The 20,043-nt window shown below is 41.3% G+C and overlaps 1 protein-coding gene across 5 annotated transcripts in view; it reads left to right on the top strand.

The window, feature by feature from the left end:
• Positions 1 to 18,611, top strand: part of HTR1E (5-hydroxytryptamine receptor 1E) — a 39,810-nt gene extending 21,199 nt beyond the window's left edge. For all 5 annotated transcript variants that reach the window (XM_077174903.1, XM_077174900.1, XM_077174902.1 and 2 more), the window contains one exon: positions 12,737 to 18,611. In XM_077174903.1, coding sequence (XP_077031018.1) covers positions 12,918 to 14,012 — 1,095 coding nt within the window. In that variant the 5' untranslated portion in view covers positions 12,737 to 12,917 and the 3' untranslated portion in view covers positions 14,013 to 18,611. The remainder of the gene's footprint in view (positions 1 to 12,736) is intronic.
• The last annotated feature ends 1,432 nt before the right edge of the window (positions 18,612 to 20,043 follow it).

Raw genomic sequence — 20,043 nt, forward strand, 5'->3', positions numbered from 1 at the left:
GCCACATAAGCATTTTTTGGGTTAAAAGGGCTATGATGTGCTGGTCATCATAGAATGTTATTAGCATAAACCACAGTCTTCTATATTCAGTATAATCAATTTACTACAGAAGGGAAAGTATAAATTTGGTATATACAGTTTGTAGCTGAAAAACAGTGGCATTGCTCTTTTTCTTTCTGCATCACACATACCAACTCCTGCTATTTTAATGTATACTACTTTCAACAGCCTTTGATTCATCATATTTTATTGCACCTGCTAAACAACAACTAAATCTTTGTAGTGAGTGAAATTTTGTAATTATTCCATGTGTGTGTTGTATCTGTGGGTTAATTTTAGTGTGCCTATGGTTTTTGACAGCAAATTATCACTAATTCATATAATGACATGTCTGAAAAAGTTGACATTGAATAGTTTTCATAACGTTTTTTGCTTATTCTGTATTTACATGATGCTCCAGATAAGTAATTAAAATGCCAGTCATGTGAGCTTATTCGCAACCAAAAGTCTCCAAAAGCAGACACATAGTTTAGTTATTCCAAGCAATGCACAGAAGTGTGCATTTTAGCTTGGCTGTGTGTATTGTAAGGGTTTCAGGGAAAAAGTACATCTTCATATGAAAGCTACAGCTAGACATGGCTATTGCTAAGGCCCTGGATTATGCAAATGCAGTGGCAATTTTATTTGGGAAACCAAAAACAATTGTTTGTATGTGCTGTCAGCTCAGCTCATGGCTTCCACTACCAACAGCAAAATTCTGGAAATAAAAGCAGGAACTCTTTTTTCGTGGGATTTTTCAGGATCTACTGACCACATTTAGCTGGAAATTTTTGTTCAAGTCACAGCTCAGGACCCAACCCCTGGAGCATTTGCCCTAAGAATGCAATGGTAACATGAGTTCAGTTCAAATACAAACTTGTACTGCCATAAATGTACGGCAGCAGCTTTGGACCATCTTCAACTGGAGAACTGAGCGTGCATCAGGCCACCATGGAGGTCAGAGCTCAGCCAGTCTAATATCTGAACGCCTCTGCCTCAGCAGGGTTTGCACCTAGGGCTTGTACAAGAAGTGATTTCTCATACTAAACAGGAGTCTGTCCTTGACCTTTATGTTGCTGTACAGCACATGTCAGTAATTCATTTCTCCTGTGCTTGCAGCAAGCACACTGCCCAGATGGAAATCCCACGCTCACAGTCCCAGGCAGCAGGCTCGTGCCATCAGCCCAGTGCTTCTCTCCAACATGAGACATTTTTCTACATGACTAAGGACCCACAGCACCTTCTGCTACAATAAAACTATTTGTTCAGTCACACAAAATATTCCTTTCAAAGCAAGTCTAGAGCCATTGTGTGAGTCATCTCCTTTATTTTATCAGTGCAAAATATGGTGGATATTCACTAAGGCTTAATCTGAAATCTTTTTGCTCACAATGGTAACTTTTCCATTGATTTCAAAGGATCTCAGATCAAGAATTACTAAGTTTTAGTCTGTCAGATTTTTTCATTTGAGGCCTTTATGAATTGCAGAGCAGTTGTGTACAGAACCAAGTCATGTGGAGATTAAATAAACTCCATTGACATCAGTCTCCTGACACAGAATAGCAGCAAGAACCAAATATTGACTAGAAAAACAACGCATGTACAGTGACATTTAGCTTGTATAAAGTCATAGTCTCCACATAAATGCAAATAGCACCATTTCCCCAGAGGTGAATAAATGATATTCATCGGTAAATATTTGTGTGTCTCTGACATGTCTCTAAGCAGCAAGATGAGAAATTGAGATGGAAAATACATTCACAGGTGAGAATTCAGTGCAGATTTTTTTTTAAAGTTTTTCTCTCAATGCATTTAGGAGACCTTGAAAAGCAGATGCTTCCCTTTCTACTTAGTCACTTAAATGCAAAGCATCAGAACTACAATAGGCCATCACAGACTCAGCTCCTGTGAGTAGTTTCCTGACCCTGCCACTCATGCTGTGCTACATGGCAGGGCTCCAGGCCTGAGAACTCCTCAGAAGAAACCCTAAAGCAGCTAATTAATTTAGGAGCTTCATACCGATAGTCAGAAGGGATTTATGCACCAGGAAGCTATTATTTAACTATCTTTATATGAGAGTTGGGGATTTTATGGACCAGGGTTTCAGTGACCTATGTGACCTAGGCATCTTTAATTATGTAGCACCTGTATAAAGTATGTGCAGAGGCTTTATCCTCTGTATGAGGAACAGCAGCACAGCTCATCAGTGTAAGGAATGAGTGCTCAGGCTCTTCAGTTAGGAAAGAGAAGACTGGGAGCCCAAATCATTACAATAGAGGTCTTTAAAGCCACAGGTGGCACAGGTAAGGTGGCTAGGTAATAACCGTTCACCATAGAGAATAAGTCTTCCCTACAAAGTTGCACTCTTAGAATCATATTTAGGTTTGCTTCAAACCATAAAACAATGAAGATTAAATAGGATTTCAGGCACATGCCTAGAGATGATAAACCCACTTCATGGGCAGCTTACCGTGCTGCTGAATTTCTAGAACTGACTCAGCATTCAGCCAGCAGGAGCTGCAAAAAAAGTCAATCCCATTGTCTTTACATGGTCTCCTAGTCACAAACTGCATTTGCCTCCCTGTGGAGGCAGTGGACCGTGCCTCCTGCCAGGCCTGTGTACAACATGTGAGGTATTAGGCTTGCAAACTGTGTTGGGATCTTCAACTCAAGGAAGTAAAAATAAGGATTATCAGCATGTAAGAAAACCCAACTGTTCCCACAGCAACTCTTTCAAGTTATATTGGACAGAGTCCTCTTATTCTCCTCTTCAATTTTTAAGATGTTCCAGTGAGGTGCTTTAATAGTTTGCAAATGAAACAGACTTCTTTCTAATGAAGGATTCTTTTTTAAAAATAGTTTTCCCGCATGGGATTTTGCTCCAGCAAAATAGTCATGGTTTACAACAATTTCACAAGCTCTGCATGATTTCTGTTCCAAAAGACCATGGGAGGAGAGTCACTACAAGGCAGTTTTGTTTCTAGTTACAAACAAATAGAACATAATTAGTTCAAAGGATACTAAATTTCAAAATAACTCATATTATTTTAAAAGTTACATAGGGGTCTATGGACCTGGAGGTACTTGGAGGTCTGGAGGTCTCTGGACAGTTCTTCCATTCTCCACATAAATGCAACCAGGGGAAGCCAAGAATTTTTTTTAAGAGTAAACATTATTTAAAATGAGTTTGAATAATGGATTTTCTTTTCATTAGCCTATTCAAAAGGAGAAACAAAGATTTTTTACTGAGAGAGATTGCACTGTTAGTGACCAAGAGGACACTGAATTATTTTGTCCCTGGTTCCAGTTTTTAGAGTAAGACTTTTTTCAGAAGAAATAGAGTGAACCCCTCTCTTTCTGAGTCCTCCAGCACCTTTTCTGTGATTCTGTATCTCCTTCAAACACCAAGATGCTATCTCTGCTATTTGCAGCTAAGAAACAGGGGATCACTTCAACACCAGGCTTGCAGGGCTGTGACAGCGTGGTCTCTGCCTTTGGAATTACTGTGGTTTTGTTTGGAGTTTTTTAAGGTGAATGTCGCTGCTGTTTATTTTGCTTTGGCAAAATGTTTCTGGGAGCTGTTGTGGATGGATCTTCATCTTAGTTGCTGCCTGGCAGACTGAGTCGTAGCTGCAGGAAGAATTGCAGGTTTGTGGGATGGACTCACCTGCTCAGGACCTTTCAGATGCTGTGTGCCCTTACTTTACCATTAAAACTTACTAACCAGCTTCATTAATATCTGTCCCTGGGCCACTCATCAGTGAAGCACCATCCCAAGTGCTGTTTTCCTGAGGAGGGCTGTAAGTGCTGGTGATGGCACACACTTGTCTGCCCTCTCCCCTTACCAATTACAGGGAGCGATCTCGCACGAAGTTTAGCTGCCAATGTCTGATAGCATATCTCATTATCCAAGCTGTCCTCCCACCTGTATTTTATCTGATTGCAGGTTTTAGTCATACAGTCAATGAAGAAATAGTCTGAATGGAAGGTTGAGCAGTAGGAGGAAGGATTGTGAAGGGCCCCAGGACCCGCCAATACCCAGCGTCGATGCTCTTTTCTTTTGTGCCTGTGTGCACCTTGCTGAACCATTCAGTGGAACAAAAGGGAAGAACAGAGCAAAACAGCCAGGCCAAAAGCAGCAGTGGGTACTGGCAGCAGCACAAAACCCTGGACAAATGTCTTCCCTTGCCATAACCACTTATTCCATAGCCAGTGATTTGGGTCTGTCACCAGGTCTTTGAGGTTTTCACGTTTTCCTGAAGCATGAATAGATCCATAGCAGGGATCGGTGACATGGTCAACTTCATAAAACAGCATAGGCTAAAAAAATTTTAAAAGCTTTAAAAATTTACTTAGAGGAGAGGGAATTCTGGGGACATAGCATGTTGTAAAGATGCATGTACAAACTGAAGTAGGACCTAAAATACAGAGGAAAAGTCTTTAGTAGTGAAAAACTCAGAAATACAAAGTTCAAGAAACACAGTCTTAACCACAAGTTTTCTAAAACAAAAAATTAATCAGAGAATAATGTCTCTGTGAGAGTGACTGCTAAGCATGAAGGTTGCAAGGGTCAGTAACAGGTACAGATTGTATTTTTCTTTCCAGATGAGAGGTTAAGTGTGTAGGTTATGTGTCTTCCGGGCCTGGCTATTTACTAAACTGGGATATCACCAGGGATCAAGAGCACCTTTGCACTGAGAAAAGATCAGGTGAGAAGCACAGCTCTGGAGTGGCTAAATGCTGCTCTGGGGCAACCAAACAAGCTTGCTGCCTCTGTTAATATAGATGTCATGCATGTACCAGGGGAGAGCATGTCAGCTAACTTTAATCAGGTTAACTCCTGTAACAAGGCTGTCTAGCTGTGGGAATCAGGAACTCCATGACTGAGGATTTACAGTTCTTGGCTGGGTGAATTAACCCATTCAGCTCTCCATGCTAGTGTAACATGTTTCTGTACCCAAGCTAGCTCATTTCAGCACTTCTACAAAAGCTGTCTGCAAAACAAATGAAGGCAAATCACATCATCTTTTCATTTTCTGTTCTTTCAGACATAGATTTATAATGAAAGAAGGTTTCTATCTCCATATATAATCTCTGGAGGAAGAATAAGTACAATATAGGGAGAAGTTCTTTCTGCCACAATGTGGTGGAAAAGGCAGCGCTTACATGTTTTGACAGTGTAGGGTTATACAACTATAAATTCTACCTCAAAAGATTTTGCAAGATCCAGCTACCCACGTCTCTTGGCTCTATGGTATGGGAAATTAGAACCTCTGGTGTCCATAAGTTAAACATCTCAAGATATAAGGCTGGGCATGAAAAGGGTATGGTGAAATGAACTACTAGGAATGAGCTGAAGTTTACATGGATATTTTGTGTAGTGTAAAACAAAAGACACTTTTTACAAGTACAATGCTAAGGGTCTAAAGGGATGTGATGATGAGTTTTGAAGTTATTTTTTTATTTGATAGTCCCCTGAAAGCAAATAATAATAAATTTAGAGTGTTATTTATTACAAAATATTGCAACTATAGTAGAATGCTACTCTAGTTGTTTTTTTTTTTTAATGAGAAATCTGTGTGTTTCACTACCCCACAGAATTTTATTTATGTCTGATGAGAACCAGGATTCAGTCTGTATTGAGTCCTAGTTTGCATCAGGTTGCAGCTCAGCAGCATCTTGCCAGCTTTCACTGCCTCAGATTTACTAACTTTCATATTGAAAGTAGATAAAAATGAGTAATCATCTGTGAATGATAATTATACCACTGCTTGTGGGAGGGAGCATGGTTTGAAGATCATCACTAATTATTGTTTCTCATTTGCATGTGCCAAGATCTTCACCACAAATGCTCACCTCTATAGTGTAATGCTGGTGGAGTTATTTCTTAAAAAACCTGCAAAAATGCACCAAGGGTTTTTGGAGGCAGCACCTCCTCTCTCCCGTCAGTTTTCCCCCAGGCTTCTAATTTGGGAAGGAAATCCTCCAGGCTGGCAAGGTTCAGTGGGAAGGAAGGTAAAATCTTTCTGATATGCAAGTGGAGATCCCCTTTCCCATCCTGAGGGAGTTGAAGCATCGTGGTCACCCTGGCATTTAACCTGGGCTCTTCAGCAAAAGAGACAGAGAGCAACATCACAATATACAGCGACAAGACACAAATAACAGTGCCCAAGCACTGCTTTGCAGCTTGACATTTTAGCAACCTCCTAGACAGAATTTAGTTTTCAGTGGAAAATAAGCAGTGCCACAAGGGCTCCTGCACACACACACAGCTGGCCTGCATGAACATTTGGTTTTGCTCTTGCAAGAGGACAAGAGGACACAGACTCACCTCTTTGCCATGAGGAAGTGATGGGTAGCTTCCAAAGCCATCAGGCCTGGTGCAGGCATCAACACAGCAGCACCAGAGTACTGCATCCCTCTGTCTCCTGGGTCCTGTGCTGGCTGGGAATAACCCAGACCTCCCTGCTCCCCAACAATGGTGTCAGATTTGACTCATGTGCTCTGGTTTGAGCAACAAGTTGGGTTATTGCCCTGATTTTGGCTGTGGATGAGTAAGGCATACTCACGTTTTCCCTTGTTATCTCTTCTTCCACTTTTCACCAGACTTGACACTCCCTTTCTCCATCTCAGCCTGCTCTCAAAAGAACAACTCTGGCCAAATTACCTCCTACCCATCAGTCCCAGTTTTGCAGCAACCACTGAAATTTCTGATAGAATTGATATAGGCGTGCTCAGCTTTATATGTGATTACTATTTGGGGCAACTGAGGTGCTGTGGCTTTTGCAAGGCTGTGCTCCCAAAAAGCCCCCAGTGCTCCCCTCCACTCTTCTGTGAATTTCAACCACTTCTCATGTAACTGCACCTGCAAAACCCAGCCATCCCTTGGGGCATCATCTGTGGCTGGTGTCAGGTGTGTGTGCTGACACCTGCCACGTCCAGCATGTTCTCTGCTCTGCCCAGTGCTGCCCACTCAGCCCATCCTCTCTGGCCAGGACTGACTGAAGCACAGATATCCCTGTATCCCTAGAAATCTACATTACACAAAGACAGGCTGCAGGCCACTATATCCTTGATTACAACATGCTGTGCTTTGGCTGTTTATGACAGGGTCACTGCATGTATGAACATTAGTAGGATGCCCACGGATGCAAACTCACAGCTCTGCCTCCACACACCTTGCTTGCTGCTGAGTCCTTCCAACCTGTCTTTCCATCATGCTGCCTGTTTCAGTGGTGTGCACAGGGTGAATCTTAATTTGAAGGTCAATTCTATAGGTCAACTCATACAAATTTCATAGTAATTTCATTCCTGGCCTCATTCAGTCTGTGTAGGAAAAGGCTGCATCCCTAAATCTATGGCCCCATAATGCAGCTACAAATTCCTCAGACATGTTCTTGTAATATTTGGGGTTTCACACAAAAACAGCCATTTCCTTTATTGTCCTACCCCAGTTTATACTTCTGTAAGGCAACCCCAATGCACCAATAGTTTGCTTTCATTTTGCCAACAACTGGCATCAAAACATCTCATACTGTGGCTGTGATTATGAGCTGCCTGGTGAAAACAAGATTTTGCTTTGCTGACAATTTTGCCAGAGGTTGGTGTGATTCTGACCATCTCCATTTTCTCAGCTTTTGCATGCTACTTTTCCACATACAACATGTTACAAACAGCATCAGTGCCTATATAAATCCATAATGTGACCTCTGCAGCACTGACATCCTTAGAAACCCAAAGCAACACCAGCATGCCAGGGTACAATACTTAGTATTTGAAAACCTATAATTTTCAGTTAAACCCAGCTGTATCATTTGATTACCAAGGTGCCATGAAGCCCAAGATTTGTTGACTCTACAAAAGCAACACTAGAAAGTTGCAAGTGAAAGGCCTGAATTGCAGGGCTTTGTAAATAAAGTTGGAAAAGAAAACTTCTTTGAAGGAAGAGGAAGAGCACTGAAAGTTTAGCATCTTCTCATAGCTTGAAATATTAGCATTATCATAAATGTGCTAAGTCTTATTTTCCATAAACTGTCTCAAAAATCATGGCACAGATTCTTGCCTTTCATAGCTCCAATCATGGAAATATTAAAAGTGAAAAGCACTCAGACCAATTCAGAGTTTAACAGAGTCAAACTGATTATTGCTGTCAAGGGCAGAAAGATGTAGCAGCCATACAGTACAATAATTGCTTAGAGGAAATGTAAAACCATGGATGTAAAGGAACCAACCTGCCTTGTACATACACGTGTGCAATGCCAGTTCCACTTGTTTGCTCCAAGTGATATTATTCCATTTGTTATGAAATGGTGGAAAGTTCAGTGGCCAAGGAGTGGGAGTCAGGCAGGCAGAAATTCAGAGTACTCTGCTACACTGTGCTCCTCTGCTGAGAAGAGGGAGATTTTTTTTTGGCATGAGGAGACATGGACATTGCCATCTCAGAGCCTCAAGTTATCCAGTTCCTTTTAAGGAACAATTAATCAAACTCTTTCCCCTTTCTTCCTCCTAAACAGTACTCAAAGCCATTACCAATAATCAGCTACATGAAACATGATTGATTCCCATTTGGAGGAAGCCAGATGAGTTTCTTGCATCAAATGCGAGAAATTAGTCTGTGTGTGTAAAATTCTCTCTGTAGGAAATGACTGACAGCCTAAAGTGATACAGCTGCAAAACATAAACACAGTGCTCTTAGTGAGAGCACTTTAGATAACTGTTATTAATGTCCCTTCCAAGATGTCACTTAGAAAACCACAATCAATTACTATAGTGATAGCAATACTATATATAGCAATTGTATGCAAGTGATGGAGATGCTGGAAACCGCTATTATTGCTCAGACATAGTAAAATTCTCCTTGTTAACACTCATGCTATGACCACAAACACACCTGCATTTTTAAAAGATTGATGGTAAGTAGCATTTAAATCCTGCCCTCCTAGCAAGGTCAATCACTGGCATCTCTTTGTAAATCACTTCCCAGTTTAAAACATCATTTCTTTCCTGGGCCAAAGTACTCTCCTTCTGTGTCTTCTAATTCAAAAGTAGAGGGAAGACAGTTGGACAAGCAAGGACAATGGGAGAGTGGCTGGGGAGGAGGCACTGCAGTGCTGAGATGGCTCAGTATGAAGAGTCCAGCTGGAGAAAGACTGTCCTTCTCAGATGTCCTGGCTAGCTATCCAGCACCGCTAGCAGTACGGGGGCACTATCCCGATCTCCGTGGTTCAGGACAGCACCTGAGGCAAACACTCTGTGCTATGACAGCAGTGCAGCTCGTGGTAGGACGTGGCTTGGCTTACGGCTACAGTCAGCAGAAATAAGAGAGCGCTCTGCAGCTGTGGTGAATCCAGGTTTACAGAGGCCCAGGGAAACCGACAGCCAAAGACAGAGAGGGGGAAGTTGCAACAGCTTATAAGGAGGGAGGGACACAGAGGAGGAGTCAGTTCTTTGACGAATAGGGTTTCAGAGGGGAGTGGGATACAAAAGATTGACTTAGGGAAAACCCCAATGGGGATAACTTGAGGGTGGGGCCCCGGCCCCTGAGCCAATCACTCGACGCTCTAGCTGGAAGTTTCTAGAGAGTTCTAGAGAGAAGGGTGGGAGCGCTGAGTGACGGACAGGGCACCAGGGAGGGATTTGAGAAAGGGTACATTGATCCCCAAGGCAGCTGGGGAGGAGTTGGGATAACTGGCAGCACAAAGGAGGGAAGGGAGAACCAGGGCAGAACCATTACATGATAGAGGGAACAGAACAGTCCAACTTATACAGACACAACATAACAGCACCAGGCACCTCAGGCTGCTCTGGCACAGGACGTGAGCTGGGAGGTGAACAGGCAGGTCTACAGTCAACTAATCATAACTAACTAGTTATAATGCCAGTGTGTATCCTCATCATGTGGGTAAGGGAGGATAAGAGGCAAAAATTTCAGCTGTAGAAGAAGCCTTCAGCTCTCAAAAAGTGAAATTACTTTTCAGCATTTAAATATACTTCCCTAATAATACTGGCTTAGTGCTCTTATGTGGTATTTATGTTGTCTGAATTTCTAAGGGCTCATTTCCCATGAGGAACATGGGAATTAAAACGGAATTAACTCTCTGATGGGTTTAGATTACCATGAGCTTGTGGGGTCTGAGGTACCTGCAGGCAGGGATGATGCTTTGTTTTATATTTCTCCCTGTCTTCAATTATTGCAGTGCTTTCCAGGCAAAAAAAGTTGGCCCTCCTGAGCAGTAGCAGACTTGTAAAGCCAAACTCCCCTGTGTTATCAGTGGTATCCCTTGTCTTAAAGGAAACCTGATGTTTGGATCTGATTAATTTTGTTTAAATACAAGTTAATTAAGGAAAGCAAAAAAAATTATTTTTCAGCGTATCCTTGAGGTACAGGGAACAGGTAGAGCTCTGAAAGGATTTTCCTTGGGATACATCAGTGTAGGCCATCTTGGGGAGAACCACAGCAATTCAGGTCTTACTGGATTAAACCTGTATGTAGGCAGAGAAAGTGGTGGGGACTACACAGGGTAGGATGTCCCAGGGCCATGAAACTTCAGGGCTCCAGAGGAGTGAAGGACAAGCAGAAAGAAGCTCTGCTTACATCAAGAAGCATCACAAGATCCCCTGTGTGTGTGCAAGATCAACAAGTGGTTGTGGAGATGTTAATTCCATGGTGTCTTCCCAGTATCTTTGAGTGTGCTTGTGAGCTGGGGTACTCTCACCAAATGATAGTGCTGAGGAAAGGATATGGATTACAATTGGGTTTGGTCTGTGCTCCGGGTGTGCAGAGAGGGAGAGAAAGCCTCTTTGTTTCATCCTCTGATTAAAGCATCAGACATAATGAGGGTGCAAACTAAGGAAATGAGAATCTGGCTCAACAGAAAAGACTCCCATGAACAATTTATGAAGAAGGTTTGAGCTGATATTTTGGCTTTAGGCCTAAACAATCAAATTGACATTTCCATGTGTGGTAGCCACATGAATACTGATGGATGGATTTCCATCTGACTTCTCTAGTCAATTTTCAATAAGCAGGCCTAATATTTCCTCCAAGGCTATTCGTAGTTTAAAGCTGTTTAAAGTAGTTTCTTAAGAATGGCGTATGCTTCGGAGGGAAGGCTGTTCTTCTGTTCCTTGAGCAGAATTAAAGCTCACATTTTGCTAACCCAGAGACTACAGCAGTCCGGATCTGCTTTTCTAGAGCCTATCCACAAATGGAAGTTTTTATCTAAAGTTTCTATTTTTAATTTTTCCTCATTCAGCTCATTCTGAAACGGCACTCCAGTTTCTGAAGAAGAGCATATGTACACAAAGCTAAGCAGTCAACTAGCTTTAAATGCATAATTCCTCATTCAATTTCTTAATTCCTCATTAGCTTGCATGTGCAAACTCAGAGCCTAATCCAGCTCCCACTGGTATCAGTGAGAATAGGTTTCACCTCTCAGATTTAGCCATCTAAAAACCAGGCATGTATTCTAAATGCAACTGTGGAGGAGCCACTTGTCGTGAAAATAGAGAAAGATCAGCATTTCCAGGATATGATTCATAGCATCTTCCTTAAGGGTTGTATTGAGAGGGGACAAGTGTATTTCCAGCAGCCACTATCTTTTTCCCCTGCTTGTAAAGAGAGCTTGTACAGCTAACCTAGAAGCCTCCTTACTACAATAAATGAAGCCAGGGGAAGGAATCTTTCTGTTTATTTCAGTGGATAAGGATTCTGACTTTCAGTTTTCCACATCCTTTATGCCAAGATAAATTACAAGTGAGTAAGCAAGGTCCCAGAGGTCATCCCAAGCTGCATTTCATGGACTGTTAACTCTGGATTCAGTTAACTTTTGGGATGTATTGAAAAGACATGAGAACTTCTGAAATAAAATTAAACTTTTTGTTAATTGTTGTTCCTTGCATCACGCTGGACTCCCTGACAGGGACACAATTAGATGGAAATCTCAAAGCAATGGCAGAAGCTTTTTGTCTGTCTCCTCTAAAGACACTCACAGTGGGATATGTGAAATGTCAGGAATAATTAGACAAAACTATATGAGCTCCTAGCAACACTGATGTGCTGTGTAAAACCAAGCATTTTCCATAATGCTTTAAACATTGTTGAAAACGTGCATGATAAAAGCAACTCGAATAATTTTTAAGTACCGTTTCTAATATCTTAATACAGACATGGATATGAAAAAGCAGAACAGAAAGGTATGAAATGTTGGCATGCCTTTACTCAGGTAGGCTGCTCTGCTGCTTCTTTTCCAAAGGTGATATATAAAAGTAATTGATTCTGCTCATATAGCAATTAAAATGAAGAGGCAAATTCCCTCAGCTCTTCATCTGCTGGAGTGTATTTTAACAAGCAGGAAAAGGGCTAGCTCCTGGTTTCTGTATCACAAAGATCATAGACATGTTTTTGAAAAGGAACCTGTGGAGGTCCCTTAGTCCTGCCTCCTACTTTAAGTAAAATCTCCAAAATGAAGAAGGAATAACCATTTCACATCAGCAGGAAATCTGGCCCAAATTGCCCTTTAGAGAAGAAAAAAAATGAACGATGAATGCAGAGAAAAGGGGAGAGTAAAGGCAAGAGAAGAGAAGGGAAAACAGACCAACATTTTATTTGAGATTATAATATTAGAAATGCAAAACTTTTTTACCAAAAGGTGGGATTATCCTAGATTGACTCACATATGTGGTTTTTTTCTTCTAGGAAAACAATGAACAATTAATTTCTTCTTTCCGGGAAGAACCCTGGGAGCTTTTTTGCTGCTCTGTTGAATATGGGATTATAAAAAAGTTTTTTAAAATTGCACATAGAGTATCTCTTTCAAATGGATAACTTCTGAGCCTGGAACTCTTCATTACCAACTTCTTGCATCCTGGAGGGGAAAATGAATTTCACAAATTGCACCACTGAAGCCAGTGAGGCTGCAAAGCCAAAGACAGTAACTGAAAAGATGCTCGTTACCCTGACCTTGGCCACAATCACAACCTTGACTATGCTGCTGAATTCTGCTGTAATTGCAGCAATCTCCACAACCAAGAAGCTCCACCAGCCGGCAAATTATCTCATATGTTCACTGGCTGTGACAGATCTCCTTGTTGCTGTTCTCGTCATGCCCTTGAGCATCACTTACATAATGATGGATAAATGGACTCTGGGATACTTCATCTGTGAGATCTGGCTCAGCGTCGACATGACCTGTTGCACGTGTTCCATCCTTCATCTGTGCGTCATCGCGCTGGACAGGTACTGGGCCATCACAGACGCCATCGAGTACGCCAGGAAGAGAACGGCAAAAAGGGCTGGGCTGATGATAGTCACCGTGTGGACCATCTCCGTTTTCATATCAATGCCCCCCCTGTTTTGGAGAAACCACCACAGCATCAGTATTCCCAGCGAGTGTCGCATTCAGCATGACCATGTCATCTACACTATTTATTCCACATTCGGGGCATTTTACATCCCCTTGACTTTGATCCTGATCCTGTACTACAGAATTTACCATGCTGCAAAGAGCCTTTACCAAAAGCGCGGTTCAAGCCGCCACCTCAGCAACAGGAGCACTGACAGCCAGAACTCATTTGCCAGCTGCAAGCTCACACAGACATTCTGTGTCTCAGACTTCTCCACATCTGACCCAACCACAGAGTTTGATAAAATCAACGCATCCGTGAGGATTCCTCCTTTTGAGAATGACTTGGACCCAGCTGGCGACCGGCAGCAGATCTCCACTACACGAGAACGAAAGGCTGCTCGCATCTTGGGGCTGATTTTAGGTGCTTTCATTTTGTCCTGGTTGCCCTTTTTCATCAAGGAATTGCTTGTGGGCCTCCACATTTGCACTGTCTCTCCAGAGGTAGCAGACTTCTTAACCTGGCTTGGGTATGTCAACTCGCTCATCAACCCTTTGCTGTACACGAGCTTTAACGAGGATTTCAAGCTGGCCTTTAGAAAGCTCATCAGGTGTCGAGAACATACTTAAAAGTACTGAGAGATGATGATGCTGGCATGACTCCTGGCCTTAAAAATGAGCAAAACTATTTGACTCTGCCACTGTTTCCCTTGATAAAGGGGATTTTTGTGTTTGCCTATTTGCTTGACTGTTCTTCAGCCTGTAATTCATTATGCCATTTTTTAATCTCTAGTGATATTCATAGTAAAGGGTTTGAAATAAATTTATTCTACAAAGGAAAAGATTTTTTAGAAATGAAACAACAAAAAAAAAATTAGTAGTATTAGGTACTGATGTCTCTAAGACATTTTGTGTAATCAATGATTCAAGAAGCAAACAACAATATTCACTTTTATACTTTTTCCATTTAAGAATCAAACTATTAAGAATCTAAATTATGTACTGTATAAACTAAACCCCATAAATACATATTCAAAAATTAATAAACACTTCATGATCATGACAGCTAAACAGCACCTCTTTACTACAGGAAAATTCCAGGAGGAAAATTACCACCATTTCCACCTTGGGTTGAGGCAGAATAAACTATTCCTTTCTTCAGGAATACACTCCCAAAACAGAAAGCAAAGTTCAGTTCATTGCATCTAGAAATGATCCCATTTCATAACCCAAAGGAATTTTAATAAGTGGCTCTCTTTGTGTAATATTCCAGATTTACATTCAAGGTATTGGGCAGACAGCTGTGAGATTGTTTGGCAATTGAGAGGATGCAGCTAGCGGGTGTCATACTTGTGAAACTAACTGCACATCTGAGCAGTCACACTTCCAATACCATTAACCCTATTTCTTCAGGCCTTGTGCCTTACTCAGTTCTGGGGTGGTACTTTTCACTTGTGCCACACTTCACCTGAATGTTGTGGTGCACAACCCCAAGGATCTATGGATCTTACCCCCACCAACTCAGACAACTGGATATCTTCTCAGCAGGCCAGCTATATACAGAAATTCAAAAACATCAGTTAAACCTAATTATTTCTGAATATCAGGGAAAAAATAAAATAATTCACTAAAATAATTTATTTTAAATGGCAGTCTGCACATATGCCTTGTTCTCATCTCACAATTTCCAATGGCAATCTTGCCCACTTAACCTATGGTCAGGTGCTCTGGTAGGATTTCTTGCTCTGGGAGTCCTTCACAGACCTACTTCCCCTGTCCTGAGAGACAAAAAGTCCTTTGTATCCAATCTTTTCTGCTTATGGAAGTTAAAACTTTCTGATTCAAATATTGTGGAAATCAGTCTGGGAAGAGGAAAAATCAAAGCTGAGAATTTTGTCCATTTGAAACTCCTAAGCACGATTTAAATATTTATTACCACCTTGCACCCTTTTCTTCCCTGTCTATTTTTCTGGACAAATTCTTTTTGAATTACACCAATACACAACAAAGGTGACACCACATATGTCAAGCTGACATCCAATAACTGTGAAAACTATAGTATGGCGGCTCCAAATCCATCAAAACAAATACTAGAGGTAGCAAAAGTGTTGTAACAGCACTGGAAGCCATCTCTGAAAAATGTTTTGGAAATTTACAAGATGACAATCATTTTTCTTATCAAGAGTCAAGGAAGTGTAAGTAATATGTGGGTAATAAACTGCAAATGGAACTGGGAAATGACATCCTTATTGGTGAGAGAAAGCATTTGGCTGGAAAGATGCAGTGCCACAAGCTGAGTGTAAACCAAGTCTGAAGGTGACAAAAGCATGACCTGCTGCTTACCCACATGCAGTGGGATTCTTCTTACAGGACTCCCTGCCTGAGTTTGAGAGGTCCAACTCCAGCTGACCTTCTGAAGCTACTGTTGCAGTTGCCTCCAGCAGATACCTTTGGATTCCCTGCTAGCAAACATTAATACCTAAAAAGAGAGGAAAATTATCTCAGCCACTAAAAATTTCTTTTAGTGAGGAAGCACAGACATCCATTATGGTTTTTCTTTTTTGCAGCTTGTTGGAAGTGGAAATTGTTGATTGGAATCAGGGAAGTGTGTCCTGACCCTGCCTATCAACAAAGCTTCCAAAGCAGCTCCCCAGAGTTGATATGCTATTAAGAAAAAAGAAAAAAACCCAAAAACAAAACAAAACAAAAGAACTGGAAATAAAAATAAAAATGTGGTATTTGTAAGAAGTGCTGCAGCATTTTTTTTCTTTCAGAAAGAACAACAGAATTTATTATTAAAGAACAAGGATTCGGCACAATTTCTGAAATGAGTTGACTGTGGCAGAGAAAACAGGACACACAAGCAGTTATGGCTAGAAGAGAGTAAATTTTGGTGTCCCTTGGGTGCACAAGGGTGCCTAGCTGCTGTGATGACCAGAAAGGGAAAAGTGCAAGGCTGCCCCAGCAGACTGTCTGAGCCACCCCAAGGAACTCAGCTGAGGCAGAAGCTGCACCCAGCCAGGTTCTTTGGGGCTGTCTCTGGCTTAGCTGTGGGGTGGGTGGGCTGCACAGGGGTCTTTGACAGGAGAAGGGGAGAGGTGGGAGTGACAGTGCTGGTGAAAGGTGTTTCAGAGTGGAAAACCAACAAAATGAGAGATGCTTCCAGCTCTGACTGCTGCTCCTAAGGGCACACATAATAATTTAGCTCAGATGGGACCTCTGGAGGCCAGCTAGTCCAAACCCCCTACAAACAGCAAACCTCAAAGTGGGACCAGCCTCAGCTCAGCACTGCTCTGATGTGCTGTGTGCAGTCAGTTTTCTCCTGGAAAAACAACAGCTCAGTCAACTCTGTTGCCAAGACTGACTCGTTTAAAGCCCTATGTGTGTCTGAAGGGCTGGAAATGCTGGCTGTGACCTCCACAGCAGCTGTCATAGGCAGGTAGCAGTGCTTCAGAAACAGGGATAAAAGCTGTAATATACAGGAGCTGCATCATCTTTATTTCTACTAAAGGATTCCCTTTAGTATGTGAACACTGCTATTACCACTCAACTACCAATCAGGTTGAAAGCTGTATTCAATTTTAATATTTAGAGGTAATTAACAGGAAAAAACAGATGGATGGCTAATTTCCGTGCTTTCCTGTTAAATAAAGACTCACCATTCACTGCCAGCTGACTACTGATTTTCTAATTAAGTCATTAGCTAAACACAGAGAATGTTTTCCAACAAATGCCACTAGATTGATGAAGATGTATGTTTTCCCCATGATCAGAATCAAAGTCAGGAACAATATAAAGGATTGGCTACTTAACTCAACTTGATCAGAAATTACCAGTCTTCTCATGAAAATGGAAACTTTTGCTAGTCTGACACCACTGTTTGACAACATCTTTATTTTTCTTTTCTCTGTTGAGTTTTTGCTGCTTTTACAATGGGTTTGGAGACATTTCTTGACCTGTCCATGGCAACTCCCCATTCACACCTATCCTGGATCAGGCCCACCCACTCCATGTTGTGCAATAGAAAATCTTCCCAACAAGCTCTTAGTGATGTATTCAAGACCTACAGACTACCTCCATCTTCATCAACCTCTCTAAACCATCCTGCAACCTCAAAGCCTTATTTTCTCAAATGGTGCCCTTGCAAAGGTGTCTTGCTTTACAACCCTCACTTCCTGCCTGTCCTGCCCTCGGGTTTCTGACTCTGTCTAATCCCTAAATTTATTGTGGTCCTACTAGAGCAAGCCCCTGTTCTCCCCCCCTCTCCCTGCAGTTATCAGAATTCCCATGATTGTGGCTGTTCAAGTCTGCAAGATTTTACTGTCTTACATGTATCCAGGCCATATCCAGAAGATTTTTACTCTCTGTAAGCAGCCAGTGCTTTGGAGTGAGTTCATACATCCCTGAAGACTGCAGCAATCAACAAGTTGTCCTCCCCAAAACACAGACTCTTCAAATGTTATTTTACCTATTTTTTATCTTGCTGCCTTTCTTCTGTAACCTATCCTTTTGTTCCCTTTCTTCCACATTAAAATTGACCCTCATATTGTTCTTTTATGGACCAGTATCTTTGTTTTTAGGGACCTGTCCCTACACAGGTTGCTCAGGTTTCACTCAGCTCCTGCTCTTCTGCCTGTGCCAACCACAACTCTCTTCTCTGCAAGCTTTGTCCTCACTACCTTCATGATCTTTCCACATCTCTCCTGTTCCTTGCAGGTTCCTTCTCAAAACCATTTCTGATATGGTAAAACTCCTGAAAGAAAAGCAGTCACCATGGGCAGTGGAGGAATTTGTGTGTGTGTGTATTGCCTTTTTTTCTCCACCTTTCCCATACAGATCATATCCTCTTCTAAGGTGAGCTATCTCTGAAGTGCACAACATACACAGGCACAGCAAAAACACATTAAGAGTTGCATATGTCCTGAGCCACTTTGATTTGGCTCACACACAGTACTTTAAAGTTGTGGTTCCTCACCACAATGATGTACCAAGTTGTTCACAACATAAGCTAATTTTGTTGATCTCCCCATATGGAGAAAAATGATGGGATTGGACTTCCCAAAAGGTTTAAAACAAAGCCCCTGCCTCACCAACTTTATAAAAGGCAGTCACTATTCAGACTTCACTGCACCTGAGCTGTCCAGTTTTCCACAGTTATCACTTCTTATTTCTTTTTCCTTTGCATGTGTGAGGAAGGAACAAAAAAAAACCCAAAAAAAACAAAAAACCCCACAAAAACAAAAGAAAAAACCCAAAAAAAAAAAAACCAAAAAAAAAAAACTTTAAAAAATTGGGTTTATCCAAGACAAGATATTAAAAGAATAAAGGAATCTTTTCTAAGGACTCTATTTCCACTCCAATGTTTTGAATTCCAGTTATCAAAAAGAGCATTAGAGTGTTGAGGGGAAATATACCCTTCCAGCTTAAGTTCAGAGATAGTCCTTGTGCCTGGGCATTGTTTAACCATTGCAAATATCAATAATAGACAAGCTGGTTTATGTTAATCCTTTACACACCCAAATGATTTCTATGAAGAATTATCTCAAATTGCTTTATTGCTTAAGTAGACACAGTAAATCTTGGGATCTCTTTTATTGTTCAAGTAGTATTTCATAAGAGTCCTATGCAATATACAGTAACCCTTTCTAATTACTGTTTTTCACTTGGAGCCAAATTTTTTTTTTTTTTAATTATCTGACTTTGGATAAATTCCAGGTTCATCAGCTGTAAAATTATTCTTCAGCATTCTCTATTTTACTCTATGTACATTTGCAAACATTGCTCCCTTCCTCTCTTATACTGTCAGGGGATCTTTACTTCTTCATTAATCCCATGCAGGTAATCACCTATAGATGATGTTATATGATTAAATTACTCCTTCCTACTCAGCTAATTTCTATGCTTCTATGAATCAGTGCTTAAATATAAATTTTTGATGCTGCTGCTGTGAGTAGAAGATGTAACTATGAATGAGCTGTGGGAAAAAAATCACGATTAGAAAATTATATTAACATCTTCTCAAAAACCTAAGGGAAAGAGACTCATTTCAATTTTTTACCTTCTTAATCACTTTTCTTTCCTTCTCATTTCACTGTTTCCTGGCCTGTGAAGCCTGTTTGTTAACTTTTTCCCGTGTTTATCTTTCTCTCCTTCTTTTCCTTGGCAGCCTTCCTCACCACCACAGAGGCATCTGGTAACCTGTAGCAAGAAGCAAAGCCACGATGTGCTATGTTGATACACATCACCTAAGCATCTACTCTTGGTTTTAGGAAATCAGGCTGCAGGCTCTGTTCTATGGCACTGTTCTGCAGAGCCTCTACTTCAGCTTTACTGCAGTTTTACTACAAATCATATTTCTAATGTGCATCGAGATTGTTCCAAGTGAAAGATGCTTGTATTAAACCATGGTTTCTTCCCATGTGTCACAATTTTTGAAAACATCTTTTTAACAATTCCCCCTCTCTTCTACTCACCCATGGGGTTTCTATCAATAAAAACTAAAGCCACAGCTAGCATGGTTTCCAGATGCAGGAAGTGGTGCTGGAAATGCCACCCCACTCCTCCCATTGCCCCTCATATTTCACAGTCTTCCAGTTGCTTCCACTGCATACTTAAAACACATTAGCATATAGAGCAGATTTCTGAAGTTTTTGTGGGTAAT

Source organism: Agelaius phoeniceus, chromosome 3 (assembly GCF_051311805.1).
Source record: "Agelaius phoeniceus isolate bAgePho1 chromosome 3, bAgePho1.hap1, whole genome shotgun sequence".
Taxonomy (NCBI): domain Eukaryota; kingdom Metazoa; phylum Chordata; class Aves; order Passeriformes; family Icteridae; genus Agelaius; species Agelaius phoeniceus.